The sequence below is a fragment of the Impatiens glandulifera genome, chromosome 4 (genome assembly GCF_907164915.1).
Source record: "Impatiens glandulifera chromosome 4, dImpGla2.1, whole genome shotgun sequence".
In the NCBI taxonomy this organism is placed as follows: Eukaryota; Viridiplantae; Streptophyta; class Magnoliopsida; order Ericales; family Balsaminaceae; genus Impatiens; species Impatiens glandulifera.
In genome coordinates this window covers 56,812,424-56,840,191 of record NC_061865.1, presented here as the reverse complement: position 1 = coordinate 56,840,191, position 27,768 = coordinate 56,812,424, and the positions used below count along the sequence as shown (strand labels likewise).

Below are 27,768 nucleotides of genomic sequence, written 5' to 3'. Positions count from 1 at the left end.
AATTTTTAATTATGTTGGAAGAAGTTACAAAGTATTAAAGACTCTACACTTTAGAGTAGAGATAAAAAAAAATGATAATAGATTTAACATAAATTATATCCACTTAAGTTTATTGGTTTTCATCTTTGTAACTTTTAATTTTATTAGAAATTTGTAAATCTTATAACTTTTTAGTTAACTCCTTACTTTCTATAAATTTCTTTTAATTGAAATATGATATACATAAAATATATTCTTAATACATAGCTCTTTAAGCTTCTTTAATTTTTTTTTTTTTTTTTTTTTTTTTTGGTAAAAATGACTTAGCGTCATTTCATTAAAAATTCCCAAAAACGGGGAAAAAAACCTACGAGTTTAAGAGATCATTCTCTACATGCCTAGAATAATTTTGAAGTCGTAACATTCTGAATAAAAGCTAAAAAGCTACAAACGTAAATGAATTATCTGATTACAATGCTTTAAATTCTAGTGAGTTTAAAAAACAGTAAATTTCAGTTCCTATAGATATTTCAATTCCTACAAATATTCTAGTTCTACTCCGTATTTGGAATTCTTCTTCACATTCCTGCGAGGGCGCTGCAATCCGATACAATATTTTTCTATAACTCTTTCAACGCTCCTGCGGGTTCTACCATATACCCTTGCATTCCGTTATTGCCAAATATTATACACCACTGGTCCAAAGCCGCACTTGAACACGCTTTTTGCAAATCTATTTCCCTTGGTTTTGAGTAGTGTTGTTTCTTTGATTTCATTTTATTCGCTTGAGAAACTGATTAGTTCCAGTCTTTTATAGAATTTGTCCCAAAGCTCCGAAGCAATATAGTAACTCCTGAATAGATGATCTATGGTTTCTTCATTTCCTCTACATATAAGACAACTCGTGTCCGGGATGCTCATATACTTACTAATACGATCACGAGTGCTGAGTCTTTCCTAGAAGGCGAGCCAAAGGATGAACTGGTGTTTATGGATAATCCTCGTTGACCATACAAGAGGAGTCCATTCTACTTTCTACGTTTTTTCTCGGGTTACCTCTCATATTTTCTTCGATACCAGCTTCCCATTGTCCTCAGCTTTCCATTCATGAATATCTGGTCTGTCGTGTAGTTGTATGTTACTTATATGATCAAGTATCCTCTGTCCTTTTGAATTTCTTCTCAGGAGTGAGTCTCAATTCCCGTCTTTAATGTCTCTAATTTTCGCTTCTGCGTAGTCCCTTCTAATACGGGTATTTTGAAACTCCTCCTTGTGGATGATAGGTTAGTTTTCGAACTAGGGGTCGTGGCAGAATAAAGTGTCTTTCCCGTCCCCTAGTCGGATGTCATAAAGATCTGCAATATCGTTTCTTAGTTTAAGAATCTTTTTCAGAGACCAGCTCATACTTTCATGAATTTTGCAGGTCCAGATGCTGGTTTCGTGTTTCATAAACCTCGTATGCACCCATTTGATCTATAGTGACTCCTGATTGCGCATCAAAACCCACAGATGATTGCTTGAAGGTGAGAGCCTTGTTCCATTCGATACAATTCTTTAAGTCGATGCCTCCCTCGTCATTCGGTTTGTAGAGAGTGATCCATTTGACTTTCTTTCCTCATCTTCCGCTACTGCCCCAGATAAAGTTCCTCATCAGCGTGTCAAGCTCCTTCATTACCTTCTTCGGAATGACCATCTGCTGCGCCCAATAGCCAACTATGCCCATGACCACGGTTTTGATAAGTTCGATCCTCCCTGCATAAGAAAGTTTTTTCGCTGCCCAACCAGATATCATGTTTTTTACCTTTTCAATCAGCGGCTTGTAGTGTGAGATCTCGATCTGCTTCGCGGTTAACGGAATTCCAAAGTACCTTACGGGAAGCTTCTTTAATCTTATATATATATAATGATGCTTAATTTTAAAAGTGTCTGAGTTGTTGGGTCGAGAACTGCAGTTAATTTGGATATATATATATATATATATATTATAGGTATGGATATTTGGGTCGGATTCTGGGTTGACCCGCCCATAAACTTAAAACGGTTAAAATAAAATTAAAAATGTTATAGGTATGTTTTGAACTCACGTCATAACACAAACAAGTACAACTCTTTAACGAACTAAGCTAATATTAAATATTTGTTTTTTTTATTTATAACGTTTCAACGTTATTTTTAATAAAAGTTAATCTTTTTAAAAATAAATATATATTATATATATAACCATATATTTAAATAAAAACAAATTAATATTTTTTTTATTATTTATCATTTTGTTATATTAATATTTTTTTAGTTCACTCCATATTTATTAGGTATATTATTATTTTGATTTTTTTTATATTTTTTTTTAACTTTTATATTTTTCATAAATAGTATTTTTACCAATAATTATTTTATAATCTATATAATTATATATATACCATTTTTAAAATTATATATATCAATCTATTTAAAACAAAATTAAATTAAATTTAAATAAAAATAAATTATTTTTCTTCTACATTTTATATTTAACACAAATTAAAAAATAATATTTGTCAATAAAATTAGTTTTAGTGTATCAATAAAAATTATTTGTCACTTTATAAAAAAAAACAAAATTAGAAATTTTATTAGTTTAAAAAATAAACGAATCCATACACAAAATTTTGAATAAAATTATTTAATCATAAGTGGTCTGATGATTAAAGTGGTCGCCTTCTACACTCGAGACTAGAGTTTGAATCCTTACTAATGCAAATTTAAGTGAATTATATATATGTGAATAAGAGACAAATATAAAATATATGATCATATATTTGATTAGACACATTAGATCAAGAGGTTAAGAGTTAATTGAAATTGATGATTGATTTACCAAGATATAAGATATCGGTAAGGTAAGAAAATATCACAAGGTTACGGAATTAGAGGTCAATTAAGATTAATGGTTGATTTCCAATAGATAAAAGATGTGTGAAAGTGTGATTGAGATGTGATTTGTCAATGATTAAAATATTAGTAACAAATGACCGTAAAGTCACAAGATTAGAGGTTGATCGAAATTGATAGTTGGTTCTTTTTAATTGTCCTTCTAATTATCCATTCCTCAAAAAAATTGAATGTTTTTGCTTCACACTCATTCAACCATATAAATCTCACAAAATAGATCTTTGAACTCTAAAATGTATTTTTATTGGCTATAGTTCAAACCATATAGGCTATTATTGTCTATATCTTCCTTCTAGAATATATATCTCTTGTAATGTCATTTTGATGAACAAACATTTTCATACCATTCCCTCCACTTACATTATCTTTTCCTTTTCTATCGCGTTAATCACCTTCAATCTTTCCAACTTTAACATCACAAACCCCATATTTACTATTTTCCCAACACATGAACATTCATCATCATCATAAAATTTCGACCATCAATCTTCATCAAACTAACCTCTTGAAACAATCCTCCTACTCTATATAAACTTAACTCCCCCAATTTGTAGAAATTTAATCACCACCCTTTAAAATAATTTTCAAAAAATATAAATTCATCAAGGTGAAAAATAAATTAAATAATTATCTTCATTATTTTGATCCAAAATAATTAAGGCTAAAAGAAAATTAAATAAGTATCTTAGATAAATGTTCTATTCATTTAATTCAAAATAATTAAAATTAAGACTAAAAATAAATTAAATAATTATTTAGGAAAAAAATTATATCAATTTATCCTTCAATAATTAAAATTATAGTAATTAAATAATTAAAATAAAGCACTAAAATACACAAAATAAATAAAATTGACATAAATAAATTTTATTTATATTAATTAATTTATATATTGGGCATATAATAAAAAATAGGAGAAGGCCAAAAAGCGCCAAAGCAAATAGGCCGCCACGCGGAGTCCAGAGTCTAGAGGTGCAACCATCTGGCCAAACGAAGGGACGCCCAGGCTAACAGAAGGAGATGAGGCGCCCAACACGGATAGCATGCCCAAGGCCGCACCCAATGCACTTTTGCGGGCACGACTACATCCTTATTTCCCTGAGACAAAGGAAAAGCATCAAGCCTTTTTGAACATGGTGCGGAAAATGTAGAGCATTCGATTTTACTTCTTAAATACGTTATAGATATTTTGAAAATCCCACTTCTCTTCATAAACATTTCTTTAATTTGATTGTTCTTAACTTTTTTTTAATAGTTGGATCTCAAGTCATCTTGTCAATTGTGATTTATCAAATAAAAACTACAACTTATATTTTAATTAATATGTGTTGCTCTTTATACGTCTCAATGAGAATTAGAAGTGTTCGAAATAAATAAATTTGTGGGAAATGATTTTGTCGGTTATGTAAATTAAACTATGTCATTAAGATATAAACGACAATGCACTTAACTCAATGGCTCATAGTACTAAATTCAGAAACATCATTTAAAAGCTTTAAATTGCGGCTATATAATCAAAATAATAATAATAGAGAATACATGTAGCATTTGTAGACAAGGTATTGAACATTTAATTTTTTTTAAAAAAAAAAACAGTTATAGTTATTTTGAATATCCAACTTCATCGTTTAATACATGTTTTGTATTGAAGATTAGATGGTAGAAAAAATGTGGTTGTTAGTGTATCAGTCAATAACATTATTAAATTAAATTATGACATCAAGACAAGACAAGATAAACAACAACACTTGTTAACCTCAATAGCTCATAACATACCAAAATGATATTAAATGATTTCTAACATTAACCATATTGCCGACAAATTGTGAAAAATATTAGATAATTTCAAATATTCGACTTCCTTTTTTAAATACATCATTGATTTCATTGCACATTAAAATATTTAACAATTGTACCCCTAATCAACTTGTCGTATGTGATTTATTAACTAAAAATGTCAACATAGATAGATTTTTGATTAAACTATTTCATAAAGACGTAAACGACAACAAATTAAACTATGTACATAAACGATAATACACTCTACCACAATATGAAGAAACATTTCTACTCAAACTAAGGATTCTATAAGTGTCATGGCAAGAAACTCAACCATAAATTTGCTTACAAAACATTAAAAGATATATATATATATATATATATATATATATATATATATATATATATATATATATATATATATATATATATATATATATATATATATATATATGATAAATTATTATTAATAAGTAAAATCAAACAAGTCCTTGAAGGATATTATTTTAAACTATAAAGTGGCATTTTATTGTGATATCATTAAGAACTTTTGACATAAATAAAAGTGTTTTTTTTTTTTTACAAAAATATGCCAAATAAAAGAGGGTTTTGAGTGCTGTTCACACCAAAGTGATTTCGTCAATCTATGGTCAAGCTCTCAACTCTTATTATAAAAGCCCACCATGTTTTTACAAACACTCACCCATCTTCTTTCTTTCTTTCTTTCTTTCTTTCTTTCTTTCTTTCTTTCTTTGAGTTTTTTTTTTCAATGGAGAGACTTCCTACTGGTTTAAGGTTCGAGCCAACCGAAGAAGAGCTCATTCTTAATTACCTGCACAATAAGATCATGTCCCTCCCATTGCCCGCTGACATACCAGTAATCGATGTCTTCAAATCTGATCCATGGAATTTGCCAGGTACATTCTTGTTTCAATTTGTAATCCCCTGATTTGTTAATTTGGAATTCTATAATCTTCTCTGGCGCAGGTTATACTTATCAGCAAGTGATTTACTTCTTCAGTACTACCGATGAAGCTAAGTACCCAAATGGAGACATGCCCAACTGCTCTGGCCACTGGAAGGACACCGGCATCAACAAAGAGATAGTGGTTTGTAAGGGAACTGATGTAATAGTGGGCATGAGGAAAACTCTTGTCTTTTACAAAGGATACTCTCCCAACAGTTCCATGACCGGTTGGGTCAATTATCAGTACAGCATACCTGCTTCCGCCGCCGCCGACGGCCTCGACGGTACAGTCATCAGTCCCATGAAAAAGATCAAACTTTCGGAGGTACCCATGTTTCATATCTTAAGCCTAATTAATCTTGACAAGTAATCAATTTGGGAAATGTAAATTTACAGGGCTCGGCTGATGCTGCCGTTTCCATGGATAATTACTGGGTTTTGAACAAGGTTTATAGGAAAACGATTGATGCCAGGATGAGGATGATTTTCCTCTCCTTTTGGAACGCTGCTCCTGCTCCTGCTCCTGCTTCTTCCGATTCCAGTGTGATTACGGTCGAAAAATCTCTTACCCATGAACCAGATCATCAGGAGGGCGGCAGCAGCAGGAAGCCTTAGGAATTAGGGTTCTTGTTTTTCGTTCTATTTTCGACCAATAAAAATGCAGTCTTTCGTACTATTTCATTTTACAAAGGGGACGGTTATTATGTAATTTGACTCTTGTTTAAGAGTTATTATATTATGTTTATTTTCATGGTTTAAAAATATTGTTCTTAGATATTACTGTGTATTAATAATAAGTATTTTTAATTATCATTAAAATTAAACTAAGTTAATTATAATTTGAGAATTCTTACTTACATCATCTTATAAAAAAAACTAACTAAATCCAATTTTTATTCAAATTGAATTTCAAATTTTTAAATTTTTTAAGCTTTAATTTCAATATATATTATATATTATATATTATGATGAAATGTATTAAATGTGATATAAATATATATACTCTCAACTGTAAAAGTTACTAAATATAAGCTTAAAAGTGGGAAAACATTACTTGTTCAAAAATTAAAAATACTAAGTCAAAAGTACTCATCTACCATACTTAATTCTTATTTGAAGGCTACCTAAAATTGGTTGGGTGAAATTCAAATTATAATTCTAGTAAGTAAAAGATATGAAAAAAAAATGTATAGTAACTTATTTTAAAAAATAAATATTAATTAAAAAAATGCATTGTTAAATTTTAATATATAAATTTATTTGTTTAGCTTGATTTAATTTTGTTCTGATTTTTATTTTCAACATTTTTCCTAAGTATGGTTTCAAAATGTACATATGTTTTCATATTTACCGAGTTTCTTGAAGAAGTCTCTTATTGATAAAAGTTTTTCTTCAGAACGTATGCATTAATCAACTCATTCACACACATTAAGTGGTTCATTAATGGAGGCCCGACATATTCTCTCATCCTTTCGCCTCTAAAGTTTCAAAATGATTTTGATCACAAATATCGCAAGAAGTATCTACAACGAAGTCTACTTCAATTATCTAACTATGTAAGGACATAAGTTTTCTCTCCTAATCATCTCTTCCGACCTCCACTATGGAATTCTTGTCGATTATTTCATAACTTTGATCAATCAGGATAACTTATATATTTAGAATAAAATTTAAAATGCTAATTCTAGTTAATCATTACAAACATAACCTAGCCAACATTGGATTTTCTTTGTAATTTTAATTATCCTACTTTTACCATAAACCATAACTTTATGGTAAATAATATATAGGATAGCGATTACTCTTTTTTTTGAAAAATTTATGTATTGAACCAAAGATTTTCCAAATATAAAGTTACAAATTCCATAAAGTAAAAATGGATAAACGAATGTCCTCGAACAATAACTATTATCATCCAACAAGATAATTAAACATCCCTTCCAAAAATTATTTAAATATTTTATCTCTCTCTAAATCAGATAGATTTATTTTTTTCTATTATAACAAATTTATTTTATTAAAAAAAGAAATAAAAAGTATAATAAAGAATATTTATAATGTTTTTAAACCTAACTTAGTTAGATATAATATTTTGAAATGAAACTTGATAAGGTACCTTAAGTATAATTAGTGGTGTGGAGTCATATGCTAGCTTTGAATATTTCGAAAAAAAAAAAATATTTTTTGAAATGAGTTCAATTTTCTCTATAATAACATCAAAATCTATATATTATCTTTAATCATATTCCATTTCAAGATTTGTGGAAAACATCATAGGCTCTCTTTTGAAGAAATGGTCTCTCTTTTTTTCTTTTTTTAGGAGGAGTCATACATATATATCACTATATTTCTTTATTGTGATCCATGAAACCTCAATAATTATTATTATATTACTATAGGTTAAACTAGTAAATATTATTATTATAGCTAGCATAGTTCCCACCAAGATCAATTAGGCGGGTTCATCAATTATTAGTTGTCCATTTATTCTACCACATTCTATTATAAAGTTTCACATTTTAATAAGTACATTAATTCCGCGTTGGACTTAAAGCTTAAGTAGAAGGTTAGGAATGATTATTTGTGAGATACGACGATACGCTTCTTGAGTAAGATGAACTCCGTCCCAGCTTATGTAGGTTGATGGATTAGGGCAAGCCGTCGTACCAATTGAGCCACACATTCTGTTTAGATCGAAATTGTATTGCCCTCCTATGCCACAACATGCCTTCACCAATGTTTCTCTTTTGAAACCTGCCAAATTCAATAAATTTACCTAAAATCATTTTTTTTTGTCAAGTATATATTTCGGAAATAAATCTAAATGAGATGGCACTTCGAGACCTAATTTAATTAGGCATAAATTTATACAAGTATTAACATTTTATCATCCAAACCTATTAATTGCTTACCCAAAAGTGGAGCTCCTAGAAGGAGAGAACGAAAGGCATTGTAAAAGTCTTCATAAAGTATTATAGCCTGAGGGAATTCTTGTTGAAGAGAGATAAGAGCTGTTTGGAGATCGTGGTTGTATAACTCCACAAACACATTGAAACTACGCAAGCATCCAAACAGATCATAGCCATTTGTATTGTTAGTCCCATTGGAGAACAGAGTAAGATAGGCTGGACGGCATCCTATGGGAATGTTCCCTGGAACCACAATTCTCTTTCCTCCCAATTTTATAATCTCCTACATTCAAAAATATTATATATATATATATATATATATATATGTGAAGAAATTATTATTAATTCTTATTTATATATATCAAAATGACCACAGTTCCAACGATATACTTACTTTAACGACGTCAATAATGGAACGAACTATAAGGGGCACATAGGTCTGAACTTCCGAGATTGATTTCCCCGACACGAATGCATTATTAAAGTCGTCATCTCCCATTACACTCACAAAAATCACGGACTTTTGTAACCTATTCTTGACGCAATCTGATTATAATACATATAAATTAAAAGAATTTTGAAAATTAAATCAAATTTATGATTTTTGTACCACTGACAGTCTGACACGATATGTATGTGTTTGCTAGTTTAAAAAAATTACCCGTTTCCTTGGTGGCACAATAATTATTGATGTTTGTTTCAAACCATTCAAGTTGTTGATAGAGAGGAATTGTTTGGGGCACGATTAGTTGGATTCCTCTTTCCGCGAAGAAAGAATTATTCAAAGCCGTCCCTCCATCTACCGCAAAACTAGCACCTTTATCGAACGAAGCTGTTGTATCCAAACTTGGAGGCGTCAACGGCAATTCGAGAGCTTTAGCTACGCAACATGCAAAGAAACATTAAATGTTGCCCTAGTTTTGCATGAAAATAAATGATCTTTTAAGTAAGACCAAATTGAACTTACAATGAATTAATACTTGTATAATAATTATGAGAAAGAAAATAATGCGACTAAATCGTTGACCTGTTGGTCATTTTTTCTTTGTTTTGAATAGATAACTTATTATGTCAATATTTAAACTAAAGGGTTTCTCTATTTAATTATGATTTTGGCGACTAAACAAATTAATAAAATATTTCATCCTTTAACAAAAGTAATATATAATAAGTTTACCGATGTAGTCTATAATGAGAAGGCCATCGCTCAACCGACCCGTTGCTCTGCCAATTGTTTGACCATAAGGTAAACGTGCGGGGAGGGCATTAGGATTGAGCCTAATGATGTTTCCAGTGTCTGAAAACGCGTTTCCAAGCACGTAAATTGATTCAACCGGAGAAGAAAATTTGATTGATTGAGCCAGTACACCAGAAAGAAGCATGAATACCCAAAATGCACATTCTCCTTTCATTGTTTTCATGAATATAATGATCTCCTTAAGCTGTGAAATGAGTCCATTTATATATATGATGTTTGAAAGTGATGTACCTTACTCTAATTTAATTATACTATTTATTAAGATGATGGGCAATAATCTGTTATCCTATTAGTCTATCTAATAAATTAAGGGCACCAAAGTCAAGAAGAATGTTAAACATTGCATGTATTCTCGAATGGAACTCCTTTTAATGTAATTATTAGAAAACAAACAATTATTGAAAACAAATGACAAATGATGTATATAATTTGATTGATCATTAAGGTTGAATTTGCCGCCCTAGGCTAGGCTAGGATAGGCTAGGCTAGGATAGGATAGGCTAGGCTAGAAGAGGGATAACCCAATTTAAATTGAATTGTGAATATAATGTTAGGCCTTGTTCGGTTGTGGGTTTTTTAAAAAACCAAGAGAGAGAAAAATTGGATGATGGGTGATGATTTTGAGAAATTAATGATTAATTTTGGTAAAAAGACTTAAAGAGTATTGATATATATAAATAAAATAAAAAATAATAATTTAAAATAGAGGGTATTTTTGTATTTTGGTTAATGATATGAGTGATGTGATTGGTGAGAAGTGATTGATTGGAAAATGGATTTTGTATGGGTTTTTTAAATAACCCAAAGAGAACAAGGCCTTAGAGTTAGATTAGTTTTCTAAATTGAAAATAATAAAATAATTTGATTGATTGAGCCAGTACACCAGAAAGAAGCATATGAATTGGTAAAAGAATACCCAAAATGCACATTCTCCTTTCATTGTTTTCATGAATATAATGATCTCCTTGAAGCTGTGAAATGAGTCCATTTATATGTATGATGTTTGAAAGTGATGTACCTCCCTCTAATTTAATTATTCTATTTATTAAGATGATGGACAATAATCTACGCAATACAAGGTGTTTGAAATTGATTGGTTATCCAATTAGTATATCTAATCAAAGGGCACCAAAGTCAAGAAGAATGTTAAACATTGCATTCCCGAATGGAACTCCTTTTAATGTAATTATTAGAAAACAAATTATGTAATTTGATTGATAATTAAGGTGGAATATGAAGGATTGATTATAAGATTGCATAAAGGATAAAATTTAGTTTGATTCTCGATAACAAAAAAAAAAAAAAAAAAAAAAAAAAAAAAAAACCAATTTAAGTTGATATAATTGTAATTAGATTAGTTTTCTAAATTAAAAATAAAAAGAATAATTCCATGACTAATTATGTGTGCTCAAACATTTTTTCAAGAGTTCAATATTTATATTTTGAACATACAAAAAAGAATATTACGAATCAATAAAATGATTTTACTAAAAAATATAAAGTTGAAGATGAAAGTGATTTTTGATAATTTAATCCACTATTTTTATTTAATTTGGATCATTACAAAAATTATGTATAAATGAAATAGGTTTAAATTTTTAAAAAAAGAAAAAGAAAAGTTATGAAATCAACATGGTTGAATGGAAAATTAATTTATTTGAGATTATTTAAGTTGGTTCTTTTTATAGTTAATAAAAATTGAAGTGAGTGATTTAATTGTTGAAAACATACGCTAGTAAAAAAAGAGGTATCAAAAGTCGTTACTGAAAGCATCAAAAGTCGTTACTGATAACGGCAAATAAAACCGTTACCATATATATGTGATAAGAATTAAACAAATTCAAATACCCAAGATCAATCAAGCTCTAATGACTTCAAGAGAAATTCTTTCATGTAGTAAATGTATTTGCCTTCAAGAGTGTGTCTAATTATATATACAAATTCTCCAATGGGCAATTTAGAATGATATTTAGAATCTTTCATATATATTTTTTAAAATAATCCACAATAATATTATATTTAAGCACATCCACAAAAAATATTACATTCGAGTGAAGAGAATAATTAAATAAATAAAAATTAATATCTACGGATCAAATTTGCTGGTGTAAAATAGAAAGTTTATATATATATATATATATATATATATATATATATATATATATATATATATATATTAATCAAATAATCAAGAAATTGAGAATATTAATTTATTCATGTCTATGCCAAAATGTGAAGCTAGGCGTCCTAGTCAAAGTGATGGATAATAATTGGTCCCTAGCTCCTTCATATTCATTCTATTATAAAGTCAACTTTTTTAACTTAAAGATATTTTGTGTATAAATTTATTTGAATAAATTTTTAATTATTTAAAAAATATTTATTAGTTCAATTTTGAGAAATTTATTCTTTTTAAGTGAAAATTTAGAAGATATTTGATATATAATTATTAAATAATATTTTTATAAATATAAAAAAATATTTTAATTAATTAATTGAGTGATATAATTGATAATTTTTTTTTAATATATTACAAAAAATAAGATTTACAATTCTTAGCCAAACAACGTCAAAGAATAACAAATTAATCTGCTTAAAAATAATAAAACATACTAATATTTATAAGAACAATAATAATAAAATATAATGGTAATTAGAAGCATATAAATTATATATAAATATTGAAAGGTGTCTTAAAAAACATATAACTAGTTGATTTTATATGCTGTCAACATAGCATGCATATACTCAAATTGATCATGTTGAAGTTCTAACATAGTCAAGTAATTCTTTTGGGGAATGCAGGTGGATTGAGTCGAAGAATTAATCGTTTCAATAACAACTTCATTATTGATCGACTAGTGTATATCACCATTTTTAAGTATATGTAGTTAATTTTAGCGTAAAGTTTGAAGCTTTTTTATATGTCTGATTTGTTCACCCAAGCTGAAGTTAGAATTATTATTGTCGTGATTTATAACTTCGAATTGTTTTTTTTATTGTGATTTATGGAGGATGTTAGTACGATTTCAGCCCTAATGACCTTTGGACTTCCATTTAAATTATAAGGATTTTAATGAGAATTCAATGTATTTGATTTTTTTTTTATGTAAAACACTCTCTATTTGACTTATTATATATTGATTTAAAATTTTAAAATCTACACATATATTAGAAAATGTTAGAAATCTTGTCATGAAAATATATATATATATATATATATATATATGATGTTATAAACAAATTAAATAAATACAATATTACAAATAACGAAATCACCAGATAAAATGTTGATTCGAGGCATGTGTTAGACACACTTCCCTTAAAACAGTTCCATCGTCTCTCGTTTGTGGCTGGAGTTTATCGTAGATGGCTGTCTCCCAGGGTACAACGAATCCAATAGTGATTCTGCACTGAAATCACTACTCGTCAAACTTGATCAGTGTACCTGAACTATCACCGGGTTTCAACGGAAAATATCGAGCGAAGAACTCGAAGAACACTCACAAAATAAGAAGAGGGCTTTTGGAATTCTAGAGTGAGAAAAATATAAGATGATTAAAATGTTTGAGATTAGAGATGAGAGGTTTTATATTGTTGAAAAGTTAAACTTTCATAAAAATAAAATCAACCATTAATCTTTGATCCAAAGACAAACCTTGATTGCCTCTTAATTGCCCTTTGTATTTTCTCTTCATTAGAAAATACACGTTACATGATTTTCTAAATTGCTAATAAATTGATAGCAATAATATCATGAAGGTTACAAGGACAATTAACAAAATTAAATATATTTAATTTGATAATTGTTCTTCAAACCATTAAATGTTAATTACATAATTAACAAATTAATTATAATAATTTAATTAATTGGATCAAATTTCACTTTAATTCACGTTTGAATTTAATGTGAATTTTATTTGATTTTATTTATCAAAATTCTCATTTCCATTCATTAATGGAATTTATGAATTAGTTTAAAATTCCAACAGAAAATTGTATCATATAAATTCCATTGTTTTGTGTTCTAACAAATTATTAGCTAGGCCGGCGAAATAGGTTTAAAAATCAAGATATGGCTAGCCAATGAATTAGGTTTAAAATCCATTTAGCTCCTCCATGGGGGGCAATTCCTAACCTAGCAAGCATTAATATTTGAATCTATAGAGGAAAATACCATCATGAAAGCTTATCCTCACCACTCCATAGTCAACTAAACTAATTTTAGAGCTGCTTCGGATAGAAATATTTAAATAAATGTTGATCGGGTTATTTTGAGAAATTGTATTTTGTTTTAGTAAAATTATTTAAAAGGTATTCCTATATAACGATATAATAAATTATTTAAAAAAAATATAAGGTGTTGAATTATGTGATTGATGAAAGAATTAATAAAATAATTTTTATTATGGTTGGATTAAAAAAAACAAGCCGAATTCAAAATTTTATTTATAATAAATTTCATTTTTATCCATATAATTGCAATCTTATTGCAGAGTCCAACAAAGAATAATTGGATTTTGTTTTTTTTAAATAATAAACATATCTCCTATTCGGTTTTGAAAAATCCTGCATTGATACCATTATACCATATACTCTAAAAAAAATATAATAAATTATTACATAAAATTTTTAAAATATATATTTTTTAAATGTCCATATATATTAAAAATGAAAAGAAAAAAAATCGTTTAATTTGAACGACAAAACATGATATGAAAAAAAAAATAAGGTACTCAAAAGGTTATTGAACTCGTAAATTCTCGATAAAAACGATTAATTCACTCGACAGACTCTACTGGTTTTCCTAAACGAATTTCAGAAAGCGTCATAATAATAGCATCATTAATGATATGCATCGGGCAACTTAGATTATTGAATGATCGACGATTTCTCTCAAACCAGATAGTCCACCAAAAAATAATTGAGATGGTAACCTAAATAAGTAGGACTGTCATATCAGCCGCATTAATTCAAACTTCCCAACAACTACTCAAATACTTGGGTATCACTCAATGAATTTTGGTAATACTTCACAAAAGACTTCAAATATTAGTCACCTCTCGACAATGTAAAAATAAGTGAGTTGTCGATTCAATCTCTTTGTGACACATACGACTAACCATAATACAACATTTTTTCATGTACATATCATCCGTAAGAATTCTATTGTGAAATCTTTGACTCCCAAAGTTTTATTTTCTAACAAAATTATATGAAATCATCTTAGAGAATAATTTGTAGCAATGCCCAACATGAAAACTATCAATATTTTGCCAACGAATAACGTCTTGTTTAAACGGAGACATAAATTAATTTTTTATTAAATATATATTGTAATATATTAAAAATTTATATTATTATACAGAAATAAACTTAAAACTTTTATAAAATATAAAAGATAAATAAATATATTGACGTTATTATATATTTAATTATATTTATTAGTGTTTTTCGTCACATTTCCGGAAAAAACCGGTTATTGTTCTACTTAATTATGAATCATAATGGAATAGACACTAAATAATCTATAGTCTATCTAATATATATAATATAAAATAAAATAAATATTTTAATCAGAACTAATGATCAAAGAAAAAGGAATATGTGTGAAATAAAGAGTGAACAAAACTTGTGTGTCTTAAGCCTCTTGAAGAGGAATTAGGTACTTGGCCTATACACGCATCAAGCCAATAATGGAAAGATAACATTATGAATTAGTCTAATGAGACGATCGACTAGAATAATTAGTAGTATGAAAGATGAACTAGCTAGGTTTCATGATCCACCAAAACACAACTGGAATAAAAACTCATTGTTTGGTTTGGTCTGGTCAACAAGGGCCATAATAACCACGATCCATGCATCCAAAGTAAATTTCACAACTTCAAAATCATAAAATTACAATAAAATAAATATAACATCAATTTCACAAAATATAAAGAATCTAAGTGTGATGAAAACAATATGTTATAATAACTAAAATAAATATTGATCACCATGTTTTCACAGCACTCACTTCTGTCTTCTTCTTTCTTTGGATCTCCTTCTCGATCTGATCAGTTGTTTCAATGGAGAGTCTCATGTTTGTCAAGGATGGTGTCTCAGTGAGACTTCCTACTGGTTTCAGGTTCGAGCATACCGACGAAGAGTTCATTCTTCATTACCTGCACATTGCCCGCTGACGTGATACCCGAGTTTGAAGTCTGGAAATCGGACCCATGGGATATGCCAGGTACATTATTACCATTCTTGATTTTCTGATCCCCTGTCTGTCTGTCTGTCTGTTAATTTGGAATTATATAATCTTTTCCGGTGCAGGTGATTCTGAGAAATATCGCCACTTCTTCAGCTTGTCTAATGAATCCGTGAACCCAAATGGGGACATCCCCAACAGCTACGGCTACTGGAAGCCCACAGGAATCGACATACCAATCGTAGTTACTAAGGGACTTGAGTTCATTTATACAATGAAGAAAATCCTAGTCTTTTACAGAGGCAACTCTCCCAACGGTACCCAGACCGATTGGATAATGCATGAATTTCGCCTGTCTGCTTCCCCCGCCGCCGCCCACGGTTCGGCGGTTAATCCCTTCAAAAAGATCAAGCTTTCGGAGGTACCCATGTTTCCTATCTTAAACCTTAATCTTGACATGCATGTGATGTAATCAATTTGGGAAATGTAAATTGTACAGAGCTCAGTTGCTGCTGCTGCTGCTGCCGCCATGAACAAGTACTGGGTGCTGATCAAGGTTTTTCGTAAGAAGAATGAGAGGAAGAAGGCGGTGAAGAAGGAGGTCGAAATCTCTCCTACCCATGAACCAGATTGTCAAGAAGAAACCAGCAGCAAGAAGAAGCAAGAAACCTTAGTAGTATCTTAGGGTTCTTGATTAATATAATTATGTAATTGGTAGGTGGATTAAAATAAATCAAGTGTAATTCTGGACTTTGTTATATCTTTAAGAAATTAATATATAATATTTATTTTAATTCAAAATTTGGTCTCATATTATGCATTAACAAGTATATATTTATATCAAATTAATTATTCATTAAAATTAACTACTAACAATAAAATTAGATAATTCCATCATCTTATCAAGAGAAAAAAATATATATAAAATTGTAAAAGGTATCTAAACTCAATTAATATTCATTAAAATATATTAACATTGATTTAATTTTGAAAACCCTTTATTTATTTAAATGTTAATAAATTTATGAAGTTAATAAAGACTTCTCACTTTAATTTAAATGTTTTTAATAAAAAATAAATTGTAAAGATTCCTAATGAAATTATAAATCAAATCTATTATATAATTTGTTATGTTTGGGATGAGATATTAGATTGTAGATAAAATAATTTACAATAACTGGTTGGTTTATTAATATTTATGTATTATTTTAGGTATAATTTATACATTGAATGTGGTATAACATAGTACCTACTCATATACCTATTATAAAATGTATAAGCATTTATAAATTTTTATAATTCTCTTTTACTCTTTAATTTTATAAAATTATTAAAATTTTAATTTTTTTTATTATATTTTAAAATATAATAATAATAAACTATAACTAATATTTTTATTTTTATTTAAATTTGTTTAATTTTCTAATTTAAATAATAATAATAATAATAATAATAATAATAAATGTGCAATTAAATATATATTTTTTATATTTTTATTATCTCCATAGAAAAAATATATTATTTTAAGAATAATTAACCAATAATGTTAAATAAAAATACAAATTTATTAAAATTTTAATTTCTTTATTATATTTTAAAATATAATAATAATAAACTATAACTAACTATTATTATTATTAATTAATGCAACTTATATTTATATAATTTATTTTTGAAACTAAATATAATTATACATTCTAATTTCAAATATTATTTTATAAAATTATTATTATTTTTTAAAAACAATTAATATAAAAATTTTAAAAATATAAAAATATTTATAATAATACATAAAATTTTAAAATAATTACTAAATATTAATTAATATATAAATATATTTTATTTATATAATTATATAAGTTAAATTATATATAAAATAATGTAAACCATATAATATAATTCTTTATTTAAAAAAATATATTTATATGATGATTAAATATTTTTTTTAATAATTTCAATATAATTAATAATATAATTACCTATAAGATAAATATTAAAATAATAATTAAAAATAATTTATATATAGATAAAATAGTATTTTACATTTCTTATTCATTTCTTATATTACCAACCAAACACAATCTAATAAAACTTATATAATTTATACTTATTATATATTCTCAACAAAATACTAATAACTTATATAATTTATATTTTTTAATATATCTTATAATTTATACCCTTTATAATTTATACCAATATAACTAGTAGTATGTACCAAACACTACCTAAATAATATTAGACTTTATAATAAATTAAAATAATTTATTTCTCTTCTCACGTTAGTTATCATGAAACAAAACAAAGTTTCAGTTGCTTATCAAAGGATTATGACTAAAGGATTATGACTAAGGCCTTATTCGGTTATGAGTTTTTTTAAAATTCAAGAGAGATAAAAATGGAATGATATGTGATAATTTTGAGTATAGAACGATTACTATACCAAAAAGACATAAAAGATATTTATATATATAAATAAAATATAAATAATAATTTAAATAATAATTTAAATTAGAAAATATTTAAATATTTTAGTTAATAAAATAAATGATGTAATGCTAAAAAAATAATTAATTAAAAAAATTACTTTAGTAAAATTAAAATAAAAACAAGTAGAAAACAAGGCCTAATACTTGTAGACTCAAAAAGTCTATAAAAATAGTGTGAGATTTTGTATGGCAGAAATAGACTTACATATCATTAAGGTATGTTTGGTTCTGATTAAATAAAATACCTTCATTCATTTCAAACTAGCATCATTTTACGAACCTGAAATACCTTCATACCGAGAGGTTCGACCAATGATCCTTGGTCTGAACCGAACCGTAGGTTCAAGAGGTCCGACCGATGTTCTTGAGCTAGGACCGAGAAATCCGACCGATGGTATTAACCTATGACCGAGAGGTCCGACCTTGTGACTGAAACTCCCTAACCCTAAGACCGAGAATCTTAAACCTAGAATCGAGAGTCCCATCCCTAGGACCGAAATTTCTAACCTTGGGACCGAGACTCCCTAACCCTAGGACAGAGAATCATAACCTTAAGACTAAGAGTCCTAACCTAGGACCGAGAGTTCTAACACCAGGTCTGAGAGCTCCCGCACCCAAGATCGAGGGACTTCGCCTAGAGCTATCCCAAAACCAAGATGTTTATACGCCTCGACCGTGAAACTTAGCCCAGGCTAACCCAAGACTGATAGGTTTTTACACCTAAACTGGTAAGATCAGCCAATGACCGAGAGTCCTTAGCACCTCGACCGAGGGACTTCGACACTCCGACCAAAGATCCCAAACCGAGAGTTTTTTGACCTCGACCGATAAAAACAAACCCTAGTAATATTATTTAGGTGTTTCCACTCTAGTTATCATCTGCAACAGGTACCATCATTTAAATATTGTTGTTTTAATATTTTAAATAAAGTTAAAACCTAAAATCATGACTAGGAGCGGAAGTATAATTGGTTAAAACTCAAACGTTATACAACCGATTTTCAAAAAACTAATTTTATAAGTAGATACCATTTTTAAAACGGGTACGAAAGATGAAGCGCGAAAGCCCTTTCCCGAATATCAACAAACTACGAACTCAAAGAAAACTTTGGTCAATACGTTTGTCAACTTTTATTGATTTTCAAAAATCAATTGACGACTTTGTTTTAAAATAAATAATCTTTCAAATTAATTATGTTTAATTAATTTAAGTTAATGGATTTTTAAATCAAATTATAATTTAATAAATCCTTGAATTATTTAAAATTGAATCCCACAATTAATTATTTTCAAAACGCTGTCATATATTAATGACATCTTTTAAAAATTATATTTTATTTTAAAAGAAAACTATTGACACGCAAATTGATGTTAAACTTCTCGAAACTCGAGCTTTTCCACATGACCCGATACAATAGGAATTTGACGGGGTTACAATTTGTATGGAGAGAAAAATGATAAAAAGGCTAAATAATTAAAAAAACATTGTTTATTCCATAATAAAATAAAAATTACATTTCATTCAAGTATGCCAACAATTGCTTACAATTTTATATAAGAAACTTTCTTGAGAATTCAATCAGATTTAGTAATTTGATTGATATTAATGTCTCATTTATTCTAATGATTAAATTGTTTAATTAAGGTGTTAAAAAATCTTCATGTTTTTCTAATATCATTTCAAATTTCATTGAACTATATTATTCTTTTCTTATTTTCTAATTTCATAAATTGTAGTATCGAAAGATCAATTGAAAATATTGGAGAAGAAGTTACATGTCCTATTTTTCTATATCAATAATTCCCTAATTGTATTAAATCTAAGGAAAGTTGAAACCATTATGTATTTCTATTTTGTTTCTAAAGTAAGGATTTTGAAAAACTTTCTAATTGAATTACAAAATATATATGATTATTTAAGTTTTATTTTTACTATATTTACTTACAAAATCTATATTTAGGACTTTTTTAAATAAGAATAATTTTACTTTAATTTTTATAAAATATTTAAATTAAATATTCAAATTAATTAATTAATATATATATATATATATATATATATATAATGACGCTTGCTTACTATATAAGCTTTATAAAACATCCACCATTATTAGGTAATTCATATTTCTTAATTTATCTATTTTAATTATTTTTTACTTTTAATATATATATTTATCTCTTTTAATTAACTTTTTTTTTTCTCTTCTTATATGATAAATTTAAATTAATTATTTTATAATCCAAATAATTATAATATATATATATATATGAATGAGATGATGAGAGAAAATAAAATATAAATTAATTATTAAAAATATAAAATTTATATATAAGAAAATTTATTATATATAGATTTTAGCATAGAAAAACCCTTCATATTAATTTTAAAAATATTTATTATTGTATAATATTTAAAATGAGGGTAAACTTGGTGAGTGATTGGATATCATTGATTGGCCAAAATAATGAATATATCATTCGTATCTATCGTAGTAGGGGTGTAAGTGTTCATGTATTAATAAGGTCAAATTATATAGGTGACCCTCTAATTATTCGGTTCACTTTTAGCCCTTAAATTATTTTTTTTTGAAACAAATCACCCTTTCAACTTTTAGAAAGGTCATCCTTCCGTCAACTTTTTGGTTAAACATAACACTTTAAGCTTTAAATATTATTTTTTATATATTATCTTTAATATTATTTTTTATATATTATCTTTATAAATTATTTGAATTATTAAATCGCTTATATATAATATTATATATATTATTATTAATTTTTATATTTATATAATTATTAAATATTTTATATAATATATAGATAATATATATATATATATATATTTATATAATTTATTTTTATCTATATCTCTATAAAATAAAATTTAAAATAATTTATATAATATATATATATATATATATAATTTATATACATTATTTTTAATCATTAATTTATATGTAATATTTATATAATATATATTTTAAAAATAATTTAAGAGTTAAAAAGTATTTGAGTAATTGGAAAGTTATATTACTTTTAACCTTTAAATTTTTTTTAAAATATATATTATATAAATATATATAATTAATGATTAAAGATAATATATATAAACTATTTTAAAATTTTTATTTATTTATTTATATATATATAAATATAAATAATATATATAAGAGATTTAATAATGATATAAATATAAAAATTAATGATAATATATATATATATATTATTATATATATAAGAGATTTAATAATTATATATATAAATATAAAAATAATATTAAAGATAATATATAAAAAAAATAATATTTTAAACTTAAACCGTTATGTTTAACCAAAAAGTTGAAGGAGGTGACCATTCTAAAAGTGAGCGATCATAGTAATTAGAGAGTCGCCCAGACAACTTGACATAATTTTATAATTTATATAATTATATATTAAATATTAAACATTAATTATATGTATAAAACTTATTTAAAAATTAATTTATGATATATTTAAATAAAAATAAATTAATTTGTTTGATTATTTTTCTTTCTTTTATATTACTTTTTTTTCTTCATTTATTTTTATTAGGTTAAATATTTTTTTTATATATTTATTAGATACGTCACTATATTTGTTTTTAATTTTTAGTCTTATATTTTAAGATTACTTGAATTTTGTACTAAATAATTATAATTATATATATATATATATATATATATATATATATATATATATATATATTTATATATATATTTATCATAATTCTATTTTTATTAATTATTTTGTACTATATAATTTTGTACTATATAATTAAATATTAAATTATAAAAATATTTTTACCTCTCTAACTAAAATGTTAAATTATTTTTTATAAAATATTTTTTTATATATTCGTGTTTATATACCAAATATATTCATACACAAAACACAAAATTATAATAAAATTCAATAATCACAAGTGGTGTATTCACATTTCAAACATAAGATTATGTTTTGTGTATTAGTTGATGCGCATTTTAAAAGGTGTATTATAAAGATTAAAATAATTACGATGATGGTATATGTGAGTGTAAATTTGAGAGATTAAAAGAATTGTCAGATTTTAGATGAGATGTGAACGAATTTGAGGAATTAAGAGAATGGTGGTTTAAATTGAATCAAATGCACAAAATGAGGGTATAATGTGATCGATAATGACAAATTAGTTGGAGAAAAATGCCAAATGTGAAGATAGATATTGGTCGATTATGAGAGGTAGAAAATGTTCAAAATTTTTATTATTTGCTCATTTTCATATGTTTTATTGTTGCAATTGTACCATATTTAAATATATATTTAATAATTTCTTTTATTTTATAATGATGAATTTATTTAAAAATAATTTAACTTTAAACAATATTTTTTTATTAAAAATATTATTAATTTTTAAATATTTTATTTTAATTTAATTAATAGGATGGTCTAGAATATACTTTAATTATATATATTAACAAATTTAATAACATTTTTCATTTAAAGATAATTTCAATTTTATCTCTTTTTAAATAGATTCATATTAAATTAATCAATTTACTTAAAAAATTATCTTACATTTCATTTGAATTTATTTAAAATTTATAAATTAATTTTGAAAATATATGATCTTAATTATTAATTCTAAAATATTTTTAAAGTGTAATAATTTAATATATATATATATATAATATATAATGATGCTTAATTTTTAAAGTGTTCGGATTGTCGGATCGAGAGTTGTGGTTAATTTGAATATATATGTGAGAGTAAATAAATACTTAGATCGGATTGTGGGTTGACCCGCCCATAAACTTAAAACAGTTAAAAATAAAATTAAAAATGTTATATGTATGTTTCAAACTCGCAAGCTAACAAACCAAGTACAACATTTTACCCAAGTGTGATTGAGATGTGGTTTGTCGAGAGATAATAGACCGATATCAATTGAAAGTGGTTTAAAAAAAATATGAATTAAATATTTGATTGGCTATAATGTGAAGTCACGATTTTAAATATTAAAAAATATGAATCAAATATTTGATTGACCAAAATAAAAATATAAGGTCACAATATTAGATGTTCATTCAAAAAAATATGTGATGAGATATGTGAGAAGATAAGTTATTTTATCGAATTGAATAAAATGTGGGATGAGAGAGTTTTATTTTTTATTTTAATATATTATTCGTAATTTATTAAAAAATTTAAAATTAAATACATATTATTATTATTTTATTTATATTTTTATCTGTGTGCATCGCACGAAATCTTCCGAGTTTAACTAATTTTGCAACGTGGGGATGTGTGCTAGTTACATCAATGGAAAAAAACTCACTTAGACGTATGTACTAATAAAAATTCATTTAAACATACGTACTATTAAAAGTTAGCTCATTTAGCCTCTTTTAATAACCATAGTTAATTTTTATTTTTAAATTTATATATTTATTAATTAAATATTAATATATTTTCTCTATCCTTCTTTTACATGGATTAAATCAGGTAATTTTATTTATTTTTAAATTTTTTATTATTTTTATATTAGTTTTTTTTTTATTTCATCTTATTTTTTTTTATTAATTTTTATTTCTAATAAATCTTAAATTCTTATTTTTGAAAAAACTTTAACAACTTATTTATGAATTTTATATTTTATTGAAATATTTATTTAAAGTAATATTTATTTAATTTAATATAACAAAAAAAAATTAATAATTTTTTATTTAATTTTTATTCAGGACTTATAGTAATAGCAATTAACATTATTTTGTCTAATATTTAATTATTATTTTTTTAGTGTTCGATGAATGAGTTGTTATTATTATCTAAATATTAATTTATTTATTTTTGTATTAAAGAATTTTTATTATTGAAAATATAAGTTATTGTTATATTCAATCATTGAGACCAAACAATTTTAAAATAACTAATAATTAATTTTAATATAAAAATAATAATAAAAAAGAAGAAAAAATATAAAATTAAAATAATTAATGACGGATATATATAATAAAATTAAAATAATCAATAATAAAAATACTTATATAAAAATATTTATAAAAAATATAAAAATAAAGGGTTTATTTATTAATAAAAGAAAATGAGAGAGAAAATATATTAATATTTAATTAATAAATATATAAATTAAAAAATAAAAATTAACCATAGTTTACTAAAAGATGATAAATAAGCCAATTTTTGATATTACGTATATTTAAATACTAGTTTTATCAGTACATACGTGAGCTTTTTTTTTACTACATTAACTATTTAAATATGTACCCTAAGTTAAACATATGAATTAAATTAATTTGATTTCCTTTCATTTTGAATTATAATAGGTTTCCATTACAAACATAATATGATAAATAATACAGAAAATTATTTAGTCATATTAATCAGAGTCATATAATCCATCCAAAATCAAGAAATGTTTTTTTTATATCTCTTTAAGATCAATGTTTATTATAAATAAAATGTGATATAAGACAATAACTTTCCCATGTAAAAGTTACTAAATATAAGCTTAAAATTGGGGGAAAAGGAGTTAAACCGATAGACATGACTCAAAACTCTCATCCACATATTGATAATTAATTAATACTTGAAGACTACCCAAAATTGGGTCAGGGTGATATTTGAATTGATTAGAATTCTTGAAAAATATATTTATGTGGTTTATTAAGTTTAATTTTATCACTTGTAAATTACAATTCTAAGACAAAAATAATAATACATCTTAACATTATATAATTTTTAGTCATAAACAAAATTATTACAATGATCAACAATTAAAAATAACTTGAAAAACTCAAAAGTATGTATCTACATTTTGACACTTCATTCTTGCTTATGGTAATCCTCAAAACTTATCTTCATAAAAAAATATATAAAAGAAAAAGTTATAGTAAATTAATATAATTGAAGATTTTATTTATTTATTCAAATAAAGAATCCAAATAATTCACGCAAAGAACATCACTTATTTGTTTCCCCTCCAAGACTTGGTTTAGATGGCTTTTATTACATTCTAGTGTTGCCTTTGTTTTTTTTAATGGTCAAATGTGAAGAAAATCTTATTATTATTATTTTTTAACAATTTAGTAATTAAAGTATCAATTTCACTCTACCTCGATTACAATTATAAATTTTCTCATAACATTATAATTGATCAAATTATAAGATAAGCTGTCATATATAGAACAAACAATAAATCATAAGAAAAATAAAGAGAAATTATTCAAATAGCGGAAGACAAAACATAGAAAGAGAGAGTTCTTCTTGTGTCTTGATTTTTCTTAACTCATCTACAATCACAATTGACTATACCTTGAAAGTTGAGTGTTTACCTTATAAGCTTGAATTTAGTTTTTCCTCTTACTTGAATTTCAAAATGTGTAACATTTACTTTTACTTCCTAAATACCTTATTGATATTTTGAATACCCGATTTATTTTGTAAATACTTCTTTGCAAGTTAGAATAATTAATAAATTACTAAGTTTTGTCATTAAATATAAACAACAATAAAATAAAATTATTAAATTAAGTTGACATCAAGATATAAACGAAAACACGGTGAAATTATTAAATTAAGTTGTGCCATCAAAATATAAACGACAATATAACGAGATTACTAAAATTAAGCTAGGTAAACGACACATAAAAGACAAAATGATAAGATTATCAATTTAAACTATATCATCGAGACATATACGACAACACTTAAACACCAAGGCATAAACGACAACACGCTTGGCCTCGACACGAGAAATTTGGAATCACAATATGCAAATTTGACAAATTCAATATGGATGCCGCATTATATGTCGACTGAAAAAAAGAGGCAGTGTCAACTATTATAAGAAATTATGCTCGATTAATTAACTAATTTGATGATTGAAATTATATGTGATATAATTGATTTTTTTAATAATAGAAAACCAAGATCAAACAAGCTCTTAATGGTCTTATTTGAAATCCCAAAAGTGGCCTTTTTTATAGGAGTAATTATAAAAAAGGTAGAACTTTTGACATGGATCATACAAGTGTTGTTTTGATTAAAATTCTAATAATAAAAGAAGTGGGTTTGAGTGTTGTTCACTCCAAATGGGGTTTCGTTTGTGTATGGTGAAGCTCCCCACCCTTCCTAATTCCTTATAACATTATAAAAGCTCCCCATATATTCACAACACTCACATATCTTCTTCTTTCTTTCTATCTTATTCTCTCTGATCAGCTGTTTCAATGGAGAGTGTCAAGAATGGTGTCTTAATGAGACTTCCAACTGGTTTTAAGTTCGAACCGAAAGATGAAGAGCTCATTCTTCATTACCTGCGCAATAAGGTCATGTCCCGCCCATTGCCCTCTCTCATTATACCCGAATTTGAAATCTGTAAATCGGATCCATGGGATTTGCCAGGTACATTCTTGTTTTTTCTGATCCCCTGTCTGTCAGTTGATTTCGAATTCTATTAATCTTTTCCGGCGCAGGTGATTCTGAGAAAGAGAAATACTTCTTCAGCGTCAATGAAGCCATTTACCCAAATGGGGACATCCCCAGCCTCTCCTTCGGCTACTGGAAGGCCACCGGAATCGACAGACAAATCGTGGCTTCAGAGGGAAATGAAGTAATTCTGGGTATGATGAAAATCTTTGTCTATTACAGAGGCATGTTTCCAAACGGTTTCGAGACCGATTGGTTCATGCACCAGTATCGCATGCCTGCGCCTTCCGCCGCCGCTGACGGTTCAGCCGTCAATCCCAAGAAAAAGATCAAACTTTCCAAGGTACCCATCACCCATGTTTCATATCTTAAACCTTAATCTTGACAAGTTATCAGTTTGGGAAACGTAAATTGTGCAGAGCTCGGACAATGCTGCGGCCGCCATGAACAAGAACTGGGTTCTGAGCAAGATTTATCGAAAGAAGGAGGCGAAGATGCGGTTCTTCTACGATCTGACCGTTGATCCTTCTTCTTCTTTTTCTTCTTCTTCTTCTTCTTTTTCATCTTCTTCTTCTTCTTCTTCTTCTTCTTCTTCTTCCGATTCAAGTGAGATTACGGTGGAAAGCCCTCTTACCCATGAACCAGATCATCAAGAGGAAAGCAGCAGCAGCAGCAGCAATAAACCTTAGCATGTTTTAGGGTTCTTGACCTTTAAAAAATGGTGAAGGATTGTGAGTAATTGAGGGTCGTATGAAAATAATCAATGGAGGAGGGAAATTATGTAATTTTATTATTGTTTAAGAAACTGTTATATTT

General features: G+C 26.4%; 3 protein-coding genes and 1 pseudogene across 3 annotated transcripts; 3 read left to right on the top strand and 1 right to left on the bottom strand.

Moving 5' to 3' along the window:
• Window positions 1-5,458: 5,458 nt before the first annotated feature.
• On the top strand, window positions 5,459-6,271 carry LOC124935492 (NAC domain-containing protein 83-like). Its single transcript, XM_047475922.1, has 3 exons — window positions 5,459-5,606; window positions 5,677-5,981; window positions 6,053-6,271. Exons 1-3 carry the CDS (start codon window positions 5,459-5,461, stop codon window positions 6,269-6,271), a joined length of 672 nt encoding a protein of 223 aa, XP_047331878.1.
• A 1,654-nt stretch (window positions 6,272-7,925) lies between these two features.
• Window positions 7,926-9,977, bottom strand: LOC124935491 (acetylajmalan esterase-like). Its single transcript, XM_047475921.1, has 5 exons — window positions 9,743-9,977; window positions 9,227-9,445; window positions 8,960-9,117; window positions 8,569-8,848; window positions 7,926-8,410 (listed from the first exon to the last, which is right to left on the bottom strand). Exons 1-5 carry the CDS (start codon window positions 9,975-9,977, stop codon window positions 8,205-8,207), a joined length of 1,098 nt encoding a protein of 365 aa, XP_047331877.1. The 3' UTR covers window positions 7,926-8,204.
• Window positions 9,978-15,894: 5,917 nt separating this feature from the next.
• Window positions 15,895-16,704, top strand: LOC124935490 (annotated as a pseudogene).
• Window positions 16,705-26,753: 10,049 nt separating this feature from the next.
• LOC124935489 (NAC domain-containing protein 83-like) lies at window positions 26,754-27,475 on the top strand. The gene is made up of 3 exons (XM_047475919.1): window positions 26,754-26,928; window positions 27,000-27,254; window positions 27,372-27,475. The coding sequence occupies exons 1-3, from the start codon at window positions 26,754-26,756 to the stop codon at window positions 27,473-27,475; spliced, it is 534 nt and encodes a 177-aa protein (XP_047331875.1).
• Window positions 27,476-27,768: the final 293 nt, after the last annotated feature.

Excerpts from the sequence above, each read along its gene's own strand:
- LOC124935492 (XM_047475922.1), top strand. The coding sequence starts at position 5,459 with ATGGAGAGACTTCCTACTGGTTTAAGGTTCGAGCCAACCGAAGAAGAG. Across the intron at positions 5,607-5,676 it reads TGATCCATGGAATTTGCCAG|GTTATACTTATCAGCAAGTG; the intron begins GTACATTCTTGT and ends TCTCTGGCGCAG. Across the intron at positions 5,982-6,052 it reads AAAAGATCAAACTTTCGGAG|GGCTCGGCTGATGCTGCCGT; the intron begins GTACCCATGTTT and ends GTAAATTTACAG.
- LOC124935491 (XM_047475921.1), bottom strand. The coding sequence starts at position 9,977 with ATGAAAGGAGAATGTGCATTTTGGGTATTCATGCTTCTTTCTGGTGTA. Across the intron at positions 9,118-9,226 it reads TTGTGCCACCAAGGAAACGG|AATCAGATTGCGTCAAGAAT; the intron begins GTAATTTTTTTA and ends TATATGTATTAT. Across the intron at positions 8,411-8,568 it reads TCTAGGAGCTCCACTTTTGG|GTTTCAAAAGAGAAACATTG; the intron begins GTAAGCAATTAA and ends TGAATTTGGCAG.
- LOC124935489 (XM_047475919.1), top strand. The coding sequence starts at position 26,754 with ATGGAGAGTGTCAAGAATGGTGTCTTAATGAGACTTCCAACTGGTTTT. Across the intron at positions 26,929-26,999 it reads GGATCCATGGGATTTGCCAG|GTGATTCTGAGAAAGAGAAA; the intron begins GTACATTCTTGT and ends TTTCCGGCGCAG. Across the intron at positions 27,255-27,371 it reads GCCTTCCGCCGCCGCTGACG|AGCTCGGACAATGCTGCGGC; the intron begins GTTCAGCCGTCA and ends TAAATTGTGCAG.